Genomic DNA, 21,886 nt, shown 5'->3' with positions numbered 1-21,886 from the left:
TTTAGGTCTGAGCAGCTGAGCTTACAGCCGAAGGGGAAGCCAGGCTGCTGCGGGAAGCCAGGCTGCTGCAAGCAGCCCTTGCAGGAGGTCAGCCAGGAGTTGGTTTCTTTTCCAGGCTTCTTTCTGTCACCTCTGGCTGTTGTTTATTCATTTAGTTTTTCAATTGTAAGGATTATTTCCTTCTATATATCATTGGTTCTCTTTCTGCAGGTCTAGTAGCTCTGCCCTGCACTGGAAAAAAACACATACAAAATACCCATTTTTAGAGCAGTGCAGTGGTGGCTCAGTGGCAGAATTCTCACCTGCCATGCTGGAGACCTGGGTTCAATTCCCAGTGCATGCCCATGCAGGAAAAAAAATACCCATTTTTCTATCTGTACATACACTTAGGGGCTATTTAGGTTCTGATAGAAAAACATCTCCAGGTTGTGGGTGCTGTATCATGCTGTGACCTTGTTTTGGTTTCTTACACTGCTTAAAGGAAATACCATGAAATGCATTCTGTTAAACAATGGGAATTTACTAGTTTACAGATTGAGGCTGGAAAAGTGCTCAAATTAAGACATTATCAAGGCGATGCTTTCCTCCCAAAGAGTGCTGCTGGAGATCCTGGGCACTCTGCCACATGGCCAGACATATGGCGGCATCTGCTAGTCTCCATTGCTTTCAGCTCCTTGCTTCTCTCTCTCTATATATGTATATTTACTCTTTACTCCATTTATAAAGGACTTCACTAATAAGATTAAATCCTATTCTGAAGGAGGTGGGCCAGACCTTAACCTGATGTTGCTTCATCAAAAGATCCTACTTATAATGGATTTATACCCACAGGAATTAATTAGACTTAAGAACACATTTTTTTGGTGGTACATACAGCTTCAAACTGCCACATTCTCCCTCTGAGCAGGTCTTTTTACATGCAGAATATATCAGTTATTCCATTACAATATCCCAAAAACCTTAAGTCATTTCAGTAGCAATACTAAGTACAAAGTCTCATCAAAATTGGTTATAGGGGTGGTCTGTCCTGGGGCACAATTCCCGTGTGTCTGTGGACCTGTGAAACCTAGTGAACTTGTTAACTGCTTCCACAATATGAAGGAGGGATGGGCATTAGATAAGCATTGTCATTCCAGAAGGGAGAAATTGGAAGGAAATGGCTCAGGGTTCCAAACAATTCTGAAACCCTGCCGGGTATAATCCATTAAATTTCAATGTCTGAGAGTCATCTGTGGAAAGATGTTGTGTCCTCCTGGCCTGATAGAACGGTAGCCCCACGCTTTCCAAGTGCTTGTGCAGTCACCATGTTCTCCCTAAACACTGGGGTGAAGGCTCCAACCTCTGAGAAAATGGGGGTGGCAGCCAGACTCTCCCCAGTCCTTGGGGAATAGGTTCCAACCTCTGAGAACCCTGGAGTGGTAGTACCCTTCCTGAACAATAAAGTGGAAGGCCTGCCCTCTCCAGGCTCGGGACGGATTCACCCTAGTATACACGGGGTAGGCCTGCTCTCTTGGCCTGAGAATGCCTTTGGTCCGGATTCCAGCTTCCCTGGTTCCGCCCTTGGAGTGATTTTTCCTGCAGTCTGTCCCTTTAGCCCATACTGGCAGTGGTTTTATTCATACAGCTCTCTCAGAATATTTACTGGTTTTGCATGTAATACACTGGGGTCCAAACTATCCTATGGTAGGACTTTCCGCAGATCCTCCCTGGATACCTGCAACTCCAGTCCTGACTCACACCAATGAGGCTGGCTGGACCCGTGTTCAGTTCAACCCTCGCGTGGGGCACTGTTCCCTGGGGACTTGCTTTCTGGAAGCTTAGAATTTTCTAAACCATCAGTTTCTACTTTCTTTGTGCCCAGCAGTTCAGTTCTCAGCATATCCCTTCAAAGTAGTCTAGGCCTTTTCTATCAGGCACCTCACAGTCCTAGCCTGTACTCATTCCAAAGCTGTTTCCACATTTATGGTATTTGCTAGAGCAGCACCCCACTCCAGGTACCAAACTCTGTTTTACTTTCCTAGGCTGCTCCAGGCAAATACTATGGCATAAGTTGGCTTAAGCAATGGGAATTTATTAGCTAACGGTTTTGAGGCTGAGAAAATGTCCAAATCCAGGCCTCATTAAGGTGATGCTTTCTTTTTCCCAGAGCCCATCTTCCCATAATCCTTGGCTCTTCTGCCACATGGCAAATTACATGGTGGTGTCTGCTGGTCTCCCCCTTCTCTTCCAGGTTTCGTTGCTCTCAGCTTCTTGCTTCTCTCTTTCTATACTTTCACTTCATTTATAAAGGACTTGACTAGTAGGATTAAGTCCCATCCCGAATGAGTTGGGCCACAACTTAACTGAAGTAACCTCATCAAAAGGTGCTGCTTGTAAAGGGTCCACACCCACAGTAATGGATTAAGTTTAAGAACATGTTTTTCTGGGGGTACTTACAGCTGCAGCCACCATGGACCTCAGACCCTGGGGTACCAGCACCCATTCTGACACCAGTGCCGCTTGGGGCACTTCCTTCTGGAGTGCTGTGGCAAGAAGAGCATTTTTTAAAGTTCTGAATGGTTAAAAGAGAAACTGAAGAGGAAGAGGAAAATATGCTACAAGCACAAGTCTTTAAACTAAGAGACTTGACAAAACATTTTTTGCTTGCTTTCATGTTTTTTTAAATTTAAAAACTTTTTTTTATTGTGGTATAACTTATGCCCCATGTAGCCCAATGTACTATCAGTGGTGTTCATTACCATCACATGTTGTGCTGCTGTTACCAAAACTTACCCGTCACTCCACCTCCATCTGCTCTTGGCAGTTCCCCAAACCGCAGGGGGAAATGTGATTGTCCATCCGGTTTCTCTTCTGCACTTTGGGGGTGCCTCTGAGCCAGCCTGGCCCCTTGAACGTCACAGATTGAGGTGGCGACTTGTACCGTATCACTCGTCATGGCTTTAAACCACATGCCTTGCTCGTTCAGCGAAGGACAGGTTTTGAGGCCAGGTGCTCTGCAGTCTGGGGTGTCATTGGAAAATGTTGCTTTAATCTTCCTGGTCCTGCAGGAGTGACATGCTCATGGGGATTGGAGCCAAGGTGAGCGTGGGGAACGGCTTGGGGGTCCCCGAGAGGGGGGATGCATAGCTGTCGAGTGGATGGAGGGTGCAGATGGGTACTCGAGCTGGTCCAGAAGGCAGAGCCCAGGGGCAGTGAACATGGCCTGTTCCATCCCAGATCTTCGCAGTGCTTGTCCAGAAGGCCCAGGCCTGTTTCTGGGGAAATGACAAGGCCTGAAGGTCCCGATCCCACAGCGCCCCCTGGCGGAGCCCTGTCTGCAGAGCTGCCTCTGAGCAGGTGAGGGCAGAGCAGGGTGGGGGCCCTGCCTCTTGCTGCTTGTCCTCCTGTCCTCTGTGCTTCCTGCTCAGGAAGCTGCGGGAGAGCTGTACAGCTCCATCCCATTTCTGATTCTGTAGAAACCACGCTTTTGTCTGGTGTATGGATAGGTAAATGGGCTTGTCTTGCTCAGGACACATCATGCAATGGTGGTCTCTGGTTCATGGGCTTAGAGGGGTGCATTGGGTTTTGCTTATTGACATCACATGTTTTTCACATGGCTGCTTGTGGTAGATGGTATAATGAGCCCCCATCCCCATCATGATCCCTGGGGCCTGTGCCTTTGCTCCCTTCCATGGCTGATGGGACCCAGGGAAGAGTCTGGAGGTAGGAGATGACCCAGTGCCCTGTCATCACAGTGGTCCTTATATGGTGTGGCAGAGGGGAGAAGATGTAGGGGCAGAAACAGAAAATAGAAATAAGGGAAGAAGCTGCACTGCTGGCTTTGAAGATGGAGGAGGGACCTGAACCCAGGCACATGGGTGCCTCTAGGAGCTGGAAGAGGTGAGAAACACATTGTCCCCTGGAGTCTCCAGAAGGAAGCAGCCCTGTTGGCAGCATGGTACCAGCCTGGAAGGCCTGTAGAATTGGAGGACAACACATCAGGTTGTTCTGAGATGCTAAAAGAGTAGTGATTCCTTCCAGCAGCCCAGGACACTCTCAGAGAAACAAACTCCTGTGTCTCTAAAACCCACTGCCCCTGTGCCCCCGCCCAGCACCCTGCAGCTTGGGTAAGGTTGGCTGCCTTGCACCACAAACTCTAACGGAGCCTTCAACCCTTCGGCCCCATTCAGGTGAAGAATGGGACCCAGCCATGCCTTTCCTTCCATCTGCCCGCCTCTAGACCCAGGTCAGCCTCTGCAGGCCTGGCAGGGATGGGGCCACAACTCTAAGCCCCCAGCCCAGGAGCTGGCATGGGTTCCTCCTTGAGGAGACATTTGATGGTCCCAGCCCAGGTCTCCTGGTGGAAGCAGCTTAACCGAAAGAAGCTCTCCAAACCCTAACAAGGAAGAGAACCATCCTTCTCTCTCCCCTACTCATTTTAAGGTCTAAGCTCAGCTAGTTATATACACTAAAAGCCATGTGACTACATACTTTAAATGGACAAAATGTGTGGTAGGTGAACAATTTCTTGATAAAGCTGTCAGTGAAAATACAAAGAGTGGCGGCCATTTCTTAGGGCACACTGCATCTCAAGTTAGGCCCATCTCCATGGCTGTTCAGCTATTCAACCTGACCCAGCTGTCTTGGGGAGCCCCTCTTTACCCCCAGGAGAAGAAAGAGCAGGTCAGCCCAAGATAGGGTGATGGGAGGGGAACAGGTCCCTAGCAACCTGGGGTCTTGCCTTGTTGTCTCTGGACGTGGAATTCATGCCACAGGCCTGGTATTCGTTGGGCAGGGCTGGTCAGGGCCATCCTCCAGGACATGCCAGGAGAGTGGAAGTCCACTAGGGCCCCTTTACGTCCCCTCCCATGGCTGCCCCGGGCTCAGCCACTTCTCACCCATCCAGAGCCCTGCCCTGGGATGGACCCTTCCTGGAGTCCCTGATGGGCCACAAAAGGGTCCACTTGGAGGAAGGTGGGCTGGGTCTCAGGAGCAACCAGAGGAGCGATGAGAAAGACCCGAGAGCCTCCCTTCAGCCAGGAACTAGCCCTTGGCTGCTACGCTGTCCACCTGTCTGTCTGTGCTAGAACCGGAATTCAGAAGGGACACCCTTTTACAGACAAAGGCAGTCTGATTTCTTGACTTAGCACCGAGGACCATAGGAGTTCACGAATTCTCTGGGGGACATCCCTTCAGCCATTGAGTGAGCAAAATCAGCAACTTGAAGGTTTTGATAAAAATGAATTCAACATGTTGGAAATTGTCTTCTCTGAAAATGTATAAACTTATAATAAAAAGAAAATTTAAACACAAGAAACACATCATTGTTGAAAAGTGTTGGGGGCAAAAGCATCCTGGATCTGGGCAGGAGCCTTTCTGCCGGTCCTGAGGGGTTCTCTCTCCCTCACCTCTTCCAGCCCGGCCGCCGTCTTTCACCCGCTGGTCCTTCGAGGGTGTGGCCATCAGGTGAGGTCCCCAAATGCCCCAGCAAAACCCAGGCAGCCCCGAGTCCCAGGTTAGCCCGGTTCCCAATAGGGAAGTGACAGAGGAGTCTCCAAGTGAGATCAGGCTTGGAGGAGTCATTAATCCTTCACCATGCTCTTACCTCAGGAGTGGGCAGAGCCCCTCTGAGTCCCCACCACCTGGTGTGTGGCTCAGGAATTGAGTGTTGTGTCCCCTGAGCAGTTCTGAAAAGCTCCCTGAGCAAAACTTGAAGCTGGGATTCCCTCGCACCTGGTCTCATTTGTACAGAGGAAAGAGAAAAGCCTGGCTTCTGCGACACACATGTGCTCAGCTGCAGAACATTCTTCACTTCATCTTGCTCGACTGGGAGCCCCAACGGCACACTGGGCTCTCTGCGAGAGGTAGCATGACCCCTGACTCTTGGCACCCGGCAGGCAGAGACACAGGTGGCATGAACACCCACAGCCCTGTGCTGTGCCCCCATCCCCACCCCCAATGCTGGGCTTCAAAAACCCTTACCCAGCCTTCTTCCCTGCACTTCTGGTGCCTGGTGAGTTTCTGTGCTTGTTTGAATTCCTAAGAGCTGGCCTTCCTAGTGGCAGGCAGATGTGGATGGATGGGTCATGGGGTATGGAAATACACTGACAAGTGCAGCAGTGTGCAGCCCGGAGCAGGCCTGTGAAAGATGGGGCTCTGGGGGAGCCCCAGACAGGAGCGCTTCTTGGAGGATGCTGAACCCAGCCCGCTGGACCCTGTGGCACTGGCTGGACTGAAAAAAGGCTGTGTGAAGAATGAAAAGGCGGAGGCCCAAGGCAGAAATGCAGGAGGCCAAGGCTGGAGGGGCACCTGAGAAAGTCAAGTTCATTGGGCCAGGAGGAAGACGAGCTTGGAGGGTACACCAGGGCATGAGCACCAGGCCGTTGTCTAGCCGAAAATTTACCTGACAGATGCACAGAGGCCAAAAGGCAGAACCTAAATCTGTGTCTGAGCACCTTTGTTCTGCCAGCCACAATCTCCTTATCCAAATCACCCTCCCTCCCCACCTTTCCTGCCTCTTCCTCCCCTGCTCCCCTCACCTCGCCTGCTCCCCGCCTCCCCTGCCCCTTCTGTTTCCCCTGTCCGCCTCCCCACCTCCTCTCCTCTGGCTTTTGGGGAATCCCTGACCATGCTTTCAGCTGCTATTGAGGACAGAATCCTGAGAATTGGCTGAGTCCTCCCACTCGCCAAGTTTCCTGTGGCTCTACCTGGTCTCCCAGCTTCCCCTTTTCCTTCTTCAGGCAGGACAGGCTGCAGAATTCCCAGGGCCCTGGTCGCAATGAAGCTGTGAAACTTGTTCAGGCATTATTATGAATTTCACAATAGTGAGGACAGAGCATGATGATGAGTGTGGGGCCCTGCTGCCCAGCAGCCTACTCTGCACAGCTAGAGGGAACTTTCCAGGACTGAAAATCAGATCATGGCTCTTTGCTCAGAATGACCCAGTGGCTTCCCTTCAAACTCAGCCAAAGGCCAGCTCTTGCCTTGGCCCTGCCACCTAGCCCGTTGCTGCCTCATACCTCCTGCCACCCCTGAGCCCTTGTGCTTAACAGCTCTGCCTGTCTTGGAAGCAGACATTTCCCTTTCGGGGTGTTGTTTGCTTGCTGCCTCCCCAGCAGGGCCCCTCCTGGCTCTCAGGCCTACAATCTGCCTGGCCCCTGGTTGGTACCTGTGCCTGTCAGCACAGGGGACATTCTAAGGAATGACACTCAGGCAGGTGTCCTGGCTTGGTGCTGCCCGTGGCATGGTCCATGAGGGGTGGGTGCCTGGGGCACAAGGTGGCTGCATGCCAGCTTTGGTTTTTTTTGTTTGTTTGTTTGTTTTTTGTTTTTTAAATTAAAAAAAAAAATTACAGGAAACACAAACATTCTTAATATGTGATCATTCCATTCTGCATATATAATCAGTAATTCACAATATCATCACATAGTTGCATAGTCATCATCATGATAATTTTTTAGAACATTTGTATTAATTCAGAAAAAAATAAAAAGACAACAGAAAAATAAAACGAAAACAGAAAAAAAAAACCATACACACTATACCCCTTACTCCTCCCTTTCATTGATCACTAGCATTTCAAACTAAATTTATTTTAACATTTGTTCCCCCTATTATTTATTTTTATTCCATATGTTCTATTCATCTGTTGACAAGGTAGATAAAAGGAGCCTAAGACACAAGGTTTTCACAATCACACAGTCACATTGTGACAGCTAAACCATTATACAATCATTATTAAGAAACATGGCTACTGGAACACAGCTCTACATTTTCAGGCAGTTCCCTCCAGCCTCTCCATTACATCTTGACTAACAAGGTGATATCTACTTAATGCATAAGAATAACCTCCAGGATAACCTCTCGACTCTGTTTGGAATCTCTCAGCCAGTGACACTTTGTCTCATTTCACTCTTCCCCCTTTTGGTCGAGAGGATTTTCTCAGTCCCTTGATGCTGGGTCTCAGGTCATTCTAGGGTTTTTCTTAATCCCTCGATGCTGAATCCCAGCTCATTCTCGGATTTCTGTCCCCCGTTGCCACGGAGGTCCACACCCCTGGGAGTCATGTCCCATGTAGACAGGGGGAGGGTGGTGAGTTTGCTTGTTGTGTTGGTTGGAGAGAGAGGCCACATCTGAGCAACAAAAGAGGTTCTCTTGGGGGTGACTCTTAGGCCTAATTTTAAGTAGGCTTGACCTATTTTGGGGTTAAGTTTCATATCAACAAACTCCAAGACTGGGAGTTCAGCCTATAGCTTTGGTTGTCCCCACTGCTTGTGAGAATATCAAGAATTCAACTTGGGGAGGTTGAATTTTCCCCTGTTCTCACTATTCCCCAAAGGGAACTTTGCAAATACTTTTCTGCTCACTGATCAAATCACTCTGGGATTCATCGGGGCATCACTCTGGACAAACCAACAAAATCTCATGTCCTACCCAAGGTTCCATGTACTTATGTCGTTCAACCAAGCTATCTACATAAGTTATATTAGGAAATGCACTAGTCAAAATATAAATTTTGTACCAAATAAACATTTTTTGCTCTAGTCTCACATGTAAGTTGAAATTTTAAAATATTAATTACCATCTATTTTCAGCACCCTGCAGTAATGACATTCCTTTGTTCTTCCTCATGCAAAAACCTTTTTTTAAATTTGTACCTTTAGTCACTGTCATTATACACTCTAGGCAATCCTAGATTATACCGTCTCAATCTTTATCGTCTTTCTTTCTGATTTCATTTTTGCCCCCAGCCCTCCTCCCTCTATCATTCTCACATTCAGCCTCATTCAGTGTTTTAATATAATTGTATTACAATTAGGTAGTATTGTGCTGTCCATTTCTGAGTTTTTGTATCCAGTCCTGTCACACAGTCTGTATCCCTTCAGCTCCAATCACCCAATATCTTACCCTATTTCCATCTCCTGATGGTCTCTGTTACCAACGAAATTCTCCAAGTTCATTCACCAATGTCAGTTCACATCAGTGAGACCATACAGTATTTGTCCTTTTGTTTCTGGCTAATCTCACTCAGCATAATGTCCGTAGGTCCATCCATGTTGTTACATACTTCATAACTTTATTCTGTCTTACAGCTGCATAATATTCCATCGTATGTATATACCACAGTTTGTTTAGCCACCTGTCTGTTGATGGACATTTTGGCTGTTTCCATCTCTTGGAAATTGTAAATAATACTGCTATAACATTGGTGTGCAAATGTCCGTTTGTGTCCTTGCCCTCATGTCCTTTGAGTAGAGACAGCATATAGATGGGTCCTGTTCCCTAATCCATTCTGCCAGTCCATGTCCCCTGATTGGGAAGCTTAATCCATCAACATCAGTGTTATTACTGCCCGGGCAGTACCCTCCTCTTCCATTTTGCCTTTTGGCTTTTATATGTCCTTCTAATTTTCCTTCTTTTTACCTTTGCTCCTACTCTTCCTTTCTACACTCTTCTCCACACCTCTCTCTTCTGCCTTCGTATCTGTCTCTAGTGCGCCCTTTAGTATTTCTTGCAGAGGTGGTCTCTTGGTCACAAATTCTCTCAGTGATTTTTTGTCTGACAATGTTTTAATTTCTCCCTCATTTTTGAAGGACAATTTTGCTGGGTGTAGAATTCTTGGTTGGCAGTTTTAATAATTTAAATATATCATCCCACTGTCTTCTCGCCTCCATGGTTTCTACTGAGAAATCTACACATAATCTTATCGGGCTCCCCTTGTATGTGATGGATTGCTTTTCTCTTGCTGCTTTCAAGATTCTCTCTTTCTCTTTGACCTCTGACATATTCATTAGTAAATGTCTTGGAGTACTTCTATTTGGATTTATTCTCTTTGGGGTACACTGTACTTCTTGGATCTATAATTTTAAGTCTTTCATAAGAGTTGGGAAATTTTCAGTGATAATTTCCTCCATTAATTTTTCTCCTCCTTTTCCCTTCTCTTCTCCTTCTGGGAGACCCACAACACGTGTATTTGTGCGCTTCATATTGTCCTTCAATTTCCTGAGTCCCTGCTCATATTTCTCCATTTTTTCCCCTATGGTTTCGGTTTCCTGTTGGATTTTAGATGTTCTGTCCTTCAGTTCATTAATCCTGTGTTCTGTCTCTCGAAATCTACCATTGTAGGTTTCCACTGTTTGTTTTTTTAATCTCCTCTACTGTGCCTTTCATTCCCATAAGTTCTGTGATTTGTTTTTTCAGACTTTCGATTTCTTCTTTTTGTTCATTCCTTACCTTCTTTATATCCTTCCTCAATTCATTGATTTGGTTTTTGATGAGGTTTTCCATATCTGTTCGTATATTCTGAATTAATTGTTTCAGCTCCTGTAGCTCATTCGAATTGTTGGTTTGTTCCTTTGACTGGGCCACATCTTCAATTTTTCTAGTGTGATTTATTATTTTTTGCTGGTGTCTAGGCATTTAATTACCTTAATTAGTTATTCTGGAGATTGCTTTCACTTCTTTTACCTAGGGTTTTCTTACTGGATGAATTTGTTGTCTATCTTTTCTTTGACATTCAGTTCAGCTTTATCTAGTCCTCTAGCTTAGGTTTCGTTTAACAGAGGAGAATTTTTCAGTTCTTGTTTTCTTGTTTCTTGCCCTGCTTGTATGGTGCCTTCCCCCACCCACCCACCCACCCTTAGGAGGGTCTGCTTAGGTATTATAGGCTGCAGCCAGATTTTCCCAGACCAAACTGGCCTCCTATCAGGAGGAAAGATTCACCTGCATTGGTTTTCCCTGAGGATGAGACCCAGCAGGTTGAAAGACTTTCCTGTGAAGTCTCTGGACTCTGTTTTTCATATCCTGCCCAATATGTAGCACTTGTCTGCCTGCAGGTCCCACCAGCATAAGATGATGTGGCACCTTTAACTTTGGTGGACTCTCCCTGCTGGGGGTGTGGTGGAGACGGAGGAGAGGTTGTAGGCTGGTTTTAATGGCTTCAAATTACCAAGTCCTGGGGTCTGAATTCCTTGAGGGAGGGATTCCACCTGAGTTGGGCTTTGCCCCTCCCCTGGGGAAGGCATAGGCTCTGGACAAGCCCTCAAACAAGCTTGTTTCTGCCTATGCCTGGGGCATTTGCAGCCTGAGAAGTCCTCCCGCTGAATCCAAAGGCAGTCAAGCCTTTGTAGAAACACAGCCACAAAAACCTCTGCTTCCTTTTTGTTTTCTTTTTCAGTCAGCCTTGCCCCCTCGGCTCTGGGGCAAAAAGGAGCGACCTCAGCTTTGACCAGGTTCACCTGAGCTGGGGGCCTATTTCTAGTAGTCAGAACTTGTTAATTAATTCCACAATTGGCGTTTAGTTGGGCTTATCCCCTGCTGCTGGTAAAGTCCCTTTCCTTTCCCCTCTGGGAAGCAGCCTGTGGGGTGGGGGAGGGACACCAGCTGCCGTGGCTTGGGGAACTCATGGTTCTGGGGGGGCTCGCAGCCGGTCCAGCTGGTCCAGACTGGGGTGCGCTGTGTGTCTGGTCACTGACATGGCCCAGGAGCTGTTCTGTACTGTTTCTGGTTATTTAGTAGTTTTTCTGGAGGATGAACTAAAATGCGCACATTGTTAAGCCACCATCTTGGCCCGGAAGAGCTTTGTTGTTTTGAAATTGAGTTTTTATCATGAGCATTAGAACTTTGGTAAAATTCTGTTAGCGTGGCCTGGAAATTAAGCCCTAGTTAAAAGTACAGTCCCCTCCTTGCCCCTGCCCCAGTATGCTCCATTCTGCCCTGTGGGACTGACTGCCAGACACAGGTTTGCTAGAGCCTCCTGTAGCGGTGCCTTGATTGTCATGGAATTTTCCGTAGAATGGGGCAGGCTGGGGAAAAGGGGCTATGGGCTGGCATGGGAAAGAAGCCAGGGGGGTACACCTGGCTGCCCCTCGCCCCCCTGTGAGCAGGAACCCAGCAGAGAGGTGCCTTGAGGGTGGGAGCACCTGACAGAAGCTCGTGGGCTCCATGGGAAGGCCAGGCCTTGGGTGGGGCACATGGAGGAAAGTCGTGCCTCGCAGGCGGATGTTGACCTTGGCCACATTTGCTCTTCTATATTTATGCTCCTGCATACTTTTTGCTAGAGGATCTCAGTGAATTGCAGATGTCACGGTCCTGTGTACCCCCAGGTAATTCAGCAAGGCCCTAAGAAGGGTCTCTTAGCCTCTTTTAGTTGAGAAAAACCCTGTATGTATGTGGAAGTGAGGAAGTTCTCTTGGACTTGCCCTCCCTTTCTCTCTCTTTCCTTTTTTCCTTCTTTCTCTTTCTTTTTTGATAACAGGTTTATTGAGGTATAGTTTATACCATAAAATTTACCTATTTTAAATGCACAGTTCGTTGGCTTCCATTATATCCACAGATGTGTGTAGCCATCACTGTAGTCAACTTTAGAACATTTTTTGTCATGGAGCCCTTATATGTCAACCATAAGCAGAACCCAATTAAAACATGAGCCAAAGCAGATCTAGTGAGGGCTAACAAACAGCACATGAAAAGATGTCAGTCATGAGCCGTTAGAGAAACACAGAACACAACTACAATGAACTGCCATGCCACACCCACTGGGACGGACTCAATACTGACAAACTCTGCCTGCCCCATGGCTGCCTCCTTAACCATTAGCTCAGCGTGCAATTACACTGCTGTATGCATGGTTATTGGATAAGGGCCCTGAGCTCCGTGAGGACAGAGATGGTGTCCTGTCTGTGGCTATGCCCTGAGGATGTGCCACAAGGCTGTATCTGGGGTTAGGGTTTTAGGGGAGAGGCCAGGTGGGACGAGGGGCCCTGTGGGGATGTGGATTCCCAGGGCTAGCAGGAGTTGCAGTGTGGGATTCAGGAACCTGGCGCTGGCTGCGGTGAGGTGCTGGCTGGGAAGGTGTGGTGGCCTGGGGACCCAGAGGCAGGCAGGGGAGGGTTCTGTGCAGCAAGGAGCCTGAGCTCCCCCTACCCCAACTCATCCTCACAGGTGGGCAACCTGGCTGCAGCAAGACCCTCTCTCTGGTGCTCTGACAGCCCCTGTCCCTCTGTTAGCACGTGTCCCTGGCTGTGTCTTCACCGTAGTGTCCTGTGATCCTACCCCACAGCCAGCCCACGCTGGCCACAGTGGCCCTGGTCTTCCCGCACAGACCCTACTTGACGCTGCCCCTGAGTACAAGGCTTCCTGGCTTTTTCTGGCTGGGAGCAGAGGGCGGCTCTGGGCTCGGAGTGGGGACCTTTGTGCCCAGCTCAGTGGGAGAGGGGTGGGGATATCAGCCGAGGTTTAGAGTCGTGCCCTGGCCCAGCCACGGGGGTGTGGACTCACAAAGGCAGGGGCTGGCCTGGCATCCCAAGGGCTTTCCTTCAACCTGATTGGAGGACTGGGCAAGCCCGGGGCCCTTGGGGCACTCCTTGCCCCCCTGAGACTCCTGCTGGCTAGTTGCCAGGCGTCTGCTGCCCCCTAGCACCCACTGCAGGGAGCGCCTCAGGGCTCCCGTTGCTTTCCCACTCCCCAGGCTGTTCCAGGTTCTTCTGTGCAGTGGTGTTCTGGCCTTTTCTGAACCCTAGAGGGCCTCTGTGGTCTCTCCATCTTCGGTTTGGAGAATTTGAGCTGCCAGGGGGACCCTCTGCCCTGGGGTGGGCATGGGGTGCTGCCAGCCAAGCCTCTGGTCTCTAGCCAGGAGGGAGCCCACGGGGCTGCGCCTTCTCCCTAATGGCGGCCTGACTCCTGCTACTCTTGGGGTTCCTTCAGGCTGGTGGTAATTGAGCACTCTCCTCGTGGGGGGCTTCTCTCCCAGCCCTGCCTGCCCTCGCCTGGGCCACCAGCCTGCGTTTGGCTTGGACCTCCCGGCCAAGACCTCCCGGCCAGCAGTGGGCCAGGCTTGCCTGGGGCAGGGTGGCTCTGCCCACCTGCTCACAGCCCAGGAAGACGGACCCACCGCCCGGCCCACCAACCCCATGGCCTCACTTGCCTCCAAGGCCCCATCCTGCGCTTCCCTCTCTGGCTGCTACCTGGCTTGGGAAGCCTTGTGTGGAGTGGAGACCGTGCCATTGAGGAATGGAGCTCCTGATAAGAAAGCTTTTTATATCTGAGGGCGTCTCGTTTAAACTCAGCGCCCGGGCTTCCCGCGGCACATCAGCTTTTAACACGAGGCTGCTAGTCTTTAACTAGTTGAAATCATCATCTTGGCGCCTTGTGTGCCATGAGGAGAAATGGAGGTGGCTTCCAGCTCCCTGTCTAGCCTCCTGGGGTCTCCGTGATGCTGCATGTGTTTTTGGCATATTCCAAGGGGAAGAGCAGAGTGCCCGGAGGCCTTGCTCACCATCTCTTGTCTTTCCTCCTCAGGTGAGCACTCTGCAGCTGCAGCCATGGGGTCCGAGGACCATGGTGCCCAGAATCCGAGCTGTAAAATCATGACGTTCCGCCCAACCATGGAAGAATTTAAGGACTTCAACAAATACGTGGCCTACATTGAGTCGCAGGGGGCCCACCGAGCAGGCCTGGCCAAGGTGGGTGAGCTTGGGGACCCAGCCTGGCTTAGCTTGGCACTAACTTCTGCCATATTCTCTCTGGCATGCACTGGGTTCTAGGGTGCAGTGGTGATGGGAAGGCCTTGGTTTTGCGTGTGTTTCCCTCCCTGAACACTTGCCTTTTTGAGGTGGTCATGTTTCTTCATGTGACAAAGTAAATTCCATGTGACAGGATGAGGGTCAGGTAAGCCCCTCTACTTCTGTCCCCCATCCCCCAGCTCCTCAGCTGAGAACCAGCCACCTCTACCCCCTTTCAGTCGAGAAGGTTTTCTCAATCCCTTGAGTCTCAGCTCAATGATGCTGAGTCTCAGCTCATTCTAGGATTTCTGTCCCACGTTGCCAGGAAGATCCACACCCCTAGGAGTCATGTCCCATGTAGACGGGGGAGGGTGAGAGTTTGCTTGTTGTGTTGCTTCATCTGAGCAATGAAAGAGGTTTTCTTGGGGGTGACTCTTAGGCCTAATTTTAAGTAGGCTTTGACCTATCCTTTCTGGGGTTAAGTTTCATATGAACAAACCCCAAGTTTGGGGGTCAGCCTATTGCTTTGGTTGTCCCCACTGCCTATGAGAATATCAAGAATTCTCCACTTGGGAAAGTTGAATTTTCCCCCTTTTTCACCATTCGCCCAAGGGGACTTTGCAAATACTTTTTTATTCACCGTCCAAATCACTCTGGGATTTATCGGGGCATCACTCTGGACAAACCAACAAAATCTCATGTCCTACCCAAGGTTCCATGTATTAGTGGTGTTCAACCAAGCTATCTACATAAGTTATATTAGGAAATGCACTAGTCAAAATATAAATTTTGTACCAAATAAACATTTTTGCTTTAGTCTCACACATAAGTTAAGATTTTAAAATGTTAATTTCTATCTGTTTTCAACACCCTGCAGTAATGACATTCCTCATAAGGTTGTTTTATTGTAACTTCCTGAGTAACTGCTGAACTAACTTCCACAGTGGCTGCTCCTTTTTGCACCCCACCGGCAGTGTAGGAGGGTTCCCATTTTCTACATCCTTGCCAACACTTGTTCTTTTCTGTTTTTTTTTTTTTGAGTCATCTTAGTGGGTGCAAAGTGGGGTCTCATTGTAGTTTTATTATAATTTGCATTCTCTAATGGGTAATGATGTTGAGTATCTTTTAATATACTTATTAACCTTTGGAATATCTTCACTGGAGAAATGTCTGTGCAAATCCTTGGTCCATTTATTAATTGGGTTGTCATTTTGTTGTTGAATTGTAGCAGTTCTTTGTATATTTTGGATATTAAACCTTTATTAGTTATGTGGTTTCTAGATACTTTGTTCCGTTGTGTAGTTTGTTGTCTTTTCACTTTCTTGATGTCTTTTGATGCACAAAAGTTTTTAATTTTGATGAAGACCATTTTATCTATTGTGTTTTTTTGTTTGTGCTTTTGGTATAAAACCTAAAAATCCATTGCCTACTACAAGGTTCTGCAGATATTTCCCTGTTTTCTTTTAAGAGTTTGATAGTATTAGCTCTTATATTTAGGTCACTGATCCATTTTAAATTAGTTTTTGTATATGGTGAGAGGTAGGGGTCCACATTCACTCATATTGGCATGTGAATTTCTAGTTGTCCCAGGACCATTTGTGGAAGACTCTTCTTTCCCTATGTGTGTACATGCCACCCTTCTCAAAATTCAGCTGGCCATAGGTATGTGTATTACCCCTGGACTCTCAATTCTACTTCATTGGTCCATGTGTCTGTCCTTATGCCAGTACCACACTGTGATAATTCCTGTAGTTTTGTAGTTCTCGTTTACTTTTAAATATAAATGGTAGCATATCATTTATATTAAATAAGTTAAAACATTTAACTTTTTTGGAGACAGATCATGCAATCTGTGTCTTTCTTTGTGTTTATGTGAATATGTGTGTGTGTGTGAGTGTGGGTGTGAGTTGCCCATCTGATAATTTAGAAAATCAGTCCTATTTGTGTTGGGTTTCTCTAGCCGTTTCCTGTGTGACTATCAATTTTCTAAGATACCTACATCTCTTATTTAGACCAAACTTTTCTATAATGGTTATATGTTAAGTATTTTTGGCTGTGCAGGCCAGCAGCTACAGAACTCTGCATTGAAGCACAAATGTAGCCAGAGATGACACCCGGACATGCATAGGCGTGACTGTGCACCAGTAAAACTTTATTTATGGTACTGAAATATGGATTTTATATTATTTTACTTGTAATGAAATACCATTCTTTTGATTTTGTCCCACTGTATGAAAATCTAAAAAATAATTCCAGCAGGTGGCAGACTGGATCTGGCTGTAGGCTGTAGTTTGTTGACCGAGTTGACAATATGCGTTCCCTCCCTGGAATGAGGGACTTAGTGCCTCACACTTCCTCCCACCTTCTGCTATCCCCCCACTGCCCAGTTTTGGTTGAGTTTGGAATGCAAATAAATTCTTCTCGTTGTCTTCATACCTTTAATAATAAGCTAACATTGTTACTCATTGATTTGTGAGCTTTAAAAGATTTGACACAAATCGATAGGCTGAGCCCTCGATCTTGGGGTTTGTCCCTATGAAACTTATTCCTGCAGAGGATAGGCTAAGCCTACTTAAAATGAGGTCTACGAGTCACCTCCAGAGAACCTCTTGTTGCTCAGATGTGGCCTTTCTTTCTAAGCCAGCTCAGCAGGTGAACTCACTGACCTCCCTTCTACATGGGACATGACTCCCAGGGGTGTAAATTTCCCTGGCAATGTGGGACAGAAAACCCGGGATAAGCCAGGACCCAGCATCAAGAGATTGAGAAAGCCTTCTTGACCAAAGTGGGGAGGAGAGAAATGAGACAAAATAAAGTTTCAGTGGCTGAGAGATTTTAAACAAAGTTGAGAGATTATCCTAGAGGCTATTCTTATACATTATATAGTACAGTATATTAGTTTATGATATATTGGAGTAGCTAGAGGGAAGTACCTGAAACTGTTGAGCTGTGTTCCAATAGTCTAGATTCTTGAAGACGATTGTATAAAGATGCATTTACAGTGTAACTGTGTGATTGTGAAAACTTTGTGTCTGATGTTCCTCTTATCCAGGGTATGGACAGATGAGTAAAAAATATGGATTAAAAAAATAAATAATTAATGGGGGAACAAAGGGTAAAATAAATTGGGCAGATGGAAACATTAGTGGTCAATGAAAGGGAGGGGTAAGGTGTATGGTATGTATGAGTTTTTTCTTTTTATTTCTTTTTCTGGAGTGATGCAAATGCTCTAAAAAACGATCATAGTAATGAATACACAGCTATGTGATGATATTGTGAGCCATCGATCGTATGTATGCCATGTGTAGAATGCATGTATGTGAAGATTTCACAATAAAAAAAAAAAAAGATGAGGACAGCAGCATGCTTCCAATATTTTTTTTTCTCCCTCTCCCCTCCTGATTTTTGTTAATTTATACCATGACAATGTGGAAATAATAGAAGATTTTTATCTGGGTCTGGAACTATAGCTGCCACTGCCTTTTTAGCGTCCAGTCGCTATGTAAGTGGCTTTAGCACTGGCTGTGAGCTTTTAGGCCATCTTTTCCAGCCGTTTCTTAGTTGACTGATGTGGGTCATCTCGAGGGAGGGCTCTGCAAGCACTGTGCCTTGAGTTCCAAAGCATCTGTCTGAGGCTTTTCTAGCTGGCTGACCTGCCAGCTGGTATAAGTTACCTGGTTACGCTTTCCACCCTGGGGACCTGGCTGCCCCTGCTGCCCCTGCTCCAGTTCCCTTGAGGGGGGCAGGAGGAGCATTCTGAGGCCAGCCAGAGTTCTCTTTCCCACCCTGGGTGCCCGAGGTGGAGTACAGGAGTGTTCTTCCTTTTTCTTGAAGTTTGATTAGGCTGTATCTTCTCTCCGTTGACCTATTTTCTTTTCCCCCAACATGCAGCTGGTCTTTTCCATTTTTGGATTCGAGTCCTCCTTCATGTCAGGAAAGTTGTAACGAATTAGCACCTTGGACTCTGTTCTCTTCTTCAGAGCCACCTCTAAGAATCGCCTGTCACCCTTTCCCAGCCTTTTTACCTCCTTGTGTTTCTCTCTCTTGCCTGTCTGCAGCTTCCAGGCCCAGCTGCAGTTTCCTCAGCTGTTTCCAGCACTTTCTGTCCTCCATGCGGTGTTCTTGGCGCAGCCTTATTCCCTCTGTCTGGGGTGACTGGCTCTTCTCTTTCACTTCCTTACCTTTACTTTGCTCCTTCTCCTCTCCTTTTTTTTTGTCCTTTTACTTCCTTTGGTCTTGAATAACTCAATTTAGTAAACCAAAGTATTTAACCTTAGAAAAGTCTTTCATTCCTTTTATTAAAAGAAATTTTTTTAGAGCAGTTGTAGGTTTACAGAAAAATCATGCAGAATGCTTCCCTTTTAATCTTCACTCTCTCAGGTCGTCTCTGTTGAGCCCAGATGTCTCTGAGCTTTTTATTCAAATGGACCAGTTTTTTGCCAATTCATTTGAATTGACAGGAAGCCATTTGGACCAGATAGTTTTGTAAGGCCAATGTATTTATTTATTTTTTGTTTGTTTTTTATTTCTTGCAAGGCCAGTATTTTTGAGCACTAGATTTTCCCTCTTCCTTTTGTCTTACATATTCCTTTCTTCTCTTTTTAAGAGACATTTATTTGCTGTTCTGCCTTTGCCAATAACTTGGCTTTAGATGCAGGAAATCCTTTCTAAAATGCATTGGCCGGAGGGAAGGAGTGGGGGGAGGCGGGGCCCCCATATTCTGGGTGGAAGTGGGGGGAGCAGCTGAGAGCGGGGAGATCTTGGCAAAGGCAGTCACTCACGTATACGTGTGTACGCATGCACACTTTCACCCGTCCTGCGCAGGTGGTGGGTTGTTGCCTGTGGTCCTCGGGTGGCCTCCCTCTGAGGACACATGGGCTCAGGGAAGAAGCGGCTGCCCTGGACTTCCCTGTGTCGTCCCAAGAGGGGCCCTGGGTCCTGCCAGTCTCTTAGATGGGTCGGCCGTGAGCGCCCCTTCCGGACGCTTACATGTGCATGCCGAGTGTGTGTGGGTGCTCTGGTCCCTGGGCATGCTCTCTGGAGAGGCACCGCGGGAGCCGGGTGGTGCAGGGCTGGGACAGTGAGATCCTGGAGCAGGGCTGAGCAGCTTCCGGGGGCCTGTTCCAGCTGGTTCCAGCCAGTTCCTGCTGGTTGCAGCCGCTTGCAGGCTCCACAGTGTCGGGGGCATGGCTGGAGCACAGGGCCCCCCGTGGCCCCGCCCAAAGGCTCAGGTGCACCTGGAGCTCAGGGCTCCTGGACCCAGGCCGCCCACTGACTCCCAACAGAATGGCTTTGGGACAGGGCAGCTGGGGTGGGGGATGGCTCCTCATTTCCCACCCTCTTGAAAGATTCCCCCTCCTTCCGCCCCAGCTTTTCCTCTTGGCTTTTGTTTGGCTTCCCTCTAGGTGCCCACCTCAGTCTCTCTGGAGGGGTGGGTGGTCTTTCAGTTCTTCCTGGGCTGCTCTCCCTCTGGGCCACTGAGGAAGCTTCGTTTAGGTGGGCCAGGCCCTGGTGGGGGGGCCGTGGGAATGCTCCAGGCAGCCCGGGCAGGCTGAGTACAGGGAGACATGGTCTCAGGGTCTCTGTCAGCTCACCATATCTGCAGCAGCTTCAGGGCACTGGGCCCCACCCATTTCCCACATCCCGAGGGACTTTTCCTGAGGCTTCCTGTCCAGACTGGATGTAAGTAGGCCTTGCGTTCCTGCTGTCTTTCCAGAAGCTGCTTTTTATAAAGTAGGAGTGCCGTTCACACATGTGCACACCAGGCAGCAGGAGGGCGCTTGGAAGTGCCCGTCCTTGGCTTACAGACGCCTTTCCTAGAACAGCGCCCACAAGGGAGGGAGCAAGTTCACCCAGCAGTCACATGCCCGCTGATGAGTGGGAAACTTGAGGGTGAAGTGTTTTTATCCTTTTAGCAGATGGGGACTAAGGACGTATTTTCCCTGATAAAGTGGAAGTAGGTGACTTCATTAGTCCTCTTTGGTGTGGGTGTGTTGCCGGCTTCTAGCTGTACCTGCAGGAGGAAAGCCATGCTCTTTGGAGAGGCAGTGTTAACTGCATAATTAGAAGGCAGCTCAGGTTCACAGAACCATAATCATCTGGTGGATTTCACTCTAGTAATATCTTGTGTCTTGGGGGCAAAGGCTTTTTTATTATTATTTTTATATCTTTGTCTTTTCAGTCTTGAGCGTTTTAGTTTATCACCCAACTCTTAGGTTTTCTCACTTGAAATATTTTAAAAGCTGTAGACTTTGGTGCTTGGCACCTGCTTGTTGGGGCCTTTGATAGATGTAAAAGGGGTGATAGAGAACGTTTCAGAAAAAGCCTGGCTCTTGATTGGATGATCACATCCCCTGGGAGGCAACTGTCTCCATTTAGCTTTCTCTCCCCTCAGAACTGTGGACAGTCAAGGCTTGATCGTTCTTTGGGGCTGGGCCATCCCGGGCACTGAGGGGTACTAAGTAGCATCCCTGGGCTCCCCCAGCTTGATGCCAGCAGTATGCCCCTCCTAAAGTTGTGACAACCAAAAATGTCTCCAGACCTCGCTTGGTGGCCCCTGGGGGCAGAAGGACCCCAGGTGAGACTCACTGACAATTTCTATTCATATTGTCCTCCTTGCTGTTATTTTTGGTAAATAAACCAGCAGCTACTACACATGTGTGGAGGCAGCACCTTTCTGTTGGTAACAGACAACTCTGTATTTGCGTTGCCAAGCAAAACATTTTCTTATACTGATGTGATAGCGGAACCCATGGGGATAGTAACTTGTAGTTTAGCTGTTCCGAAGCTGTCAGTGAAATTAGGCATAAATACACTATTCTTGCCTCATCGACCCTGAGCTGGATGAGGTCTACCCACAATTCTTGGCTGTTGGACCAAAAATGGACTGACTTAGTTCCTTCACCTGGGCTGTACCCCGGAAGAAGACTTGAGGCTCACAAACCACCCTTTTCCCCAGATGGGGTTGACCAGCTCATGTTGGCCCTGTGGGCCTGCATGGAAGTGCATCCCTTGCCCAACAGCTTGTAGCTCACGCCTGCCTGGAGGAGATAAATGAGGAGGGTGCTGAGGCTAGCCAGCTTAGTAGGCAGGAGCGTGGCTTTGAGGGCCACCGTCCTCCTGGCTGTCTCCTTCGTGGCCATCCGAGCTGGCCTGGAAGCTTCCGAGACTGGGCCCTGTCACGTCTGCCCAGCATATTGGGAGCACTTTGCCTGAGTTGGGTCCAGGGTTAGGCAACAGGGCTGTGGGGAAGGCCTGACCCCTGCTCTTCCTGGGACCTTGGGCATGCCTAAATGTTGGTTCACCGCCACTTCCCAGTGGGTGCCCTTGGGCATAGTCTGTGGCCTGTCTGTGCCTCAGTTTCCCGAGCTGTCAAACATGAACTACACCATACTTTCTGCACAGCT

General features: G+C 48.1%; 1 protein-coding gene across 1 annotated transcript in view; it reads left to right on the top strand.

Annotated features, from left to right (window-relative positions):
- The window catches only part of KDM4B (lysine demethylase 4B), a 172,884-nt gene that overhangs the window by 46,120 nt on the left and 104,878 nt on the right, over positions 1-21,886 (top strand). Inside the window, 1 exon segment of the mRNA XM_077121063.1 lies at positions 14,278-14,441. Within this exon segment, the coding sequence (XP_076977178.1) occupies positions 14,301-14,441 (141 nt within the window). The 5' untranslated portion in view covers positions 14,278-14,300.

The sequence above is a fragment of the Tamandua tetradactyla genome, chromosome 11 (assembly GCF_023851605.1).
Source record: "Tamandua tetradactyla isolate mTamTet1 chromosome 11, mTamTet1.pri, whole genome shotgun sequence".
Taxonomy (NCBI): domain Eukaryota; kingdom Metazoa; phylum Chordata; class Mammalia; order Pilosa; family Myrmecophagidae; genus Tamandua; species Tamandua tetradactyla.
This window is presented reverse-complemented; position numbering and strand designations above follow the sequence as displayed.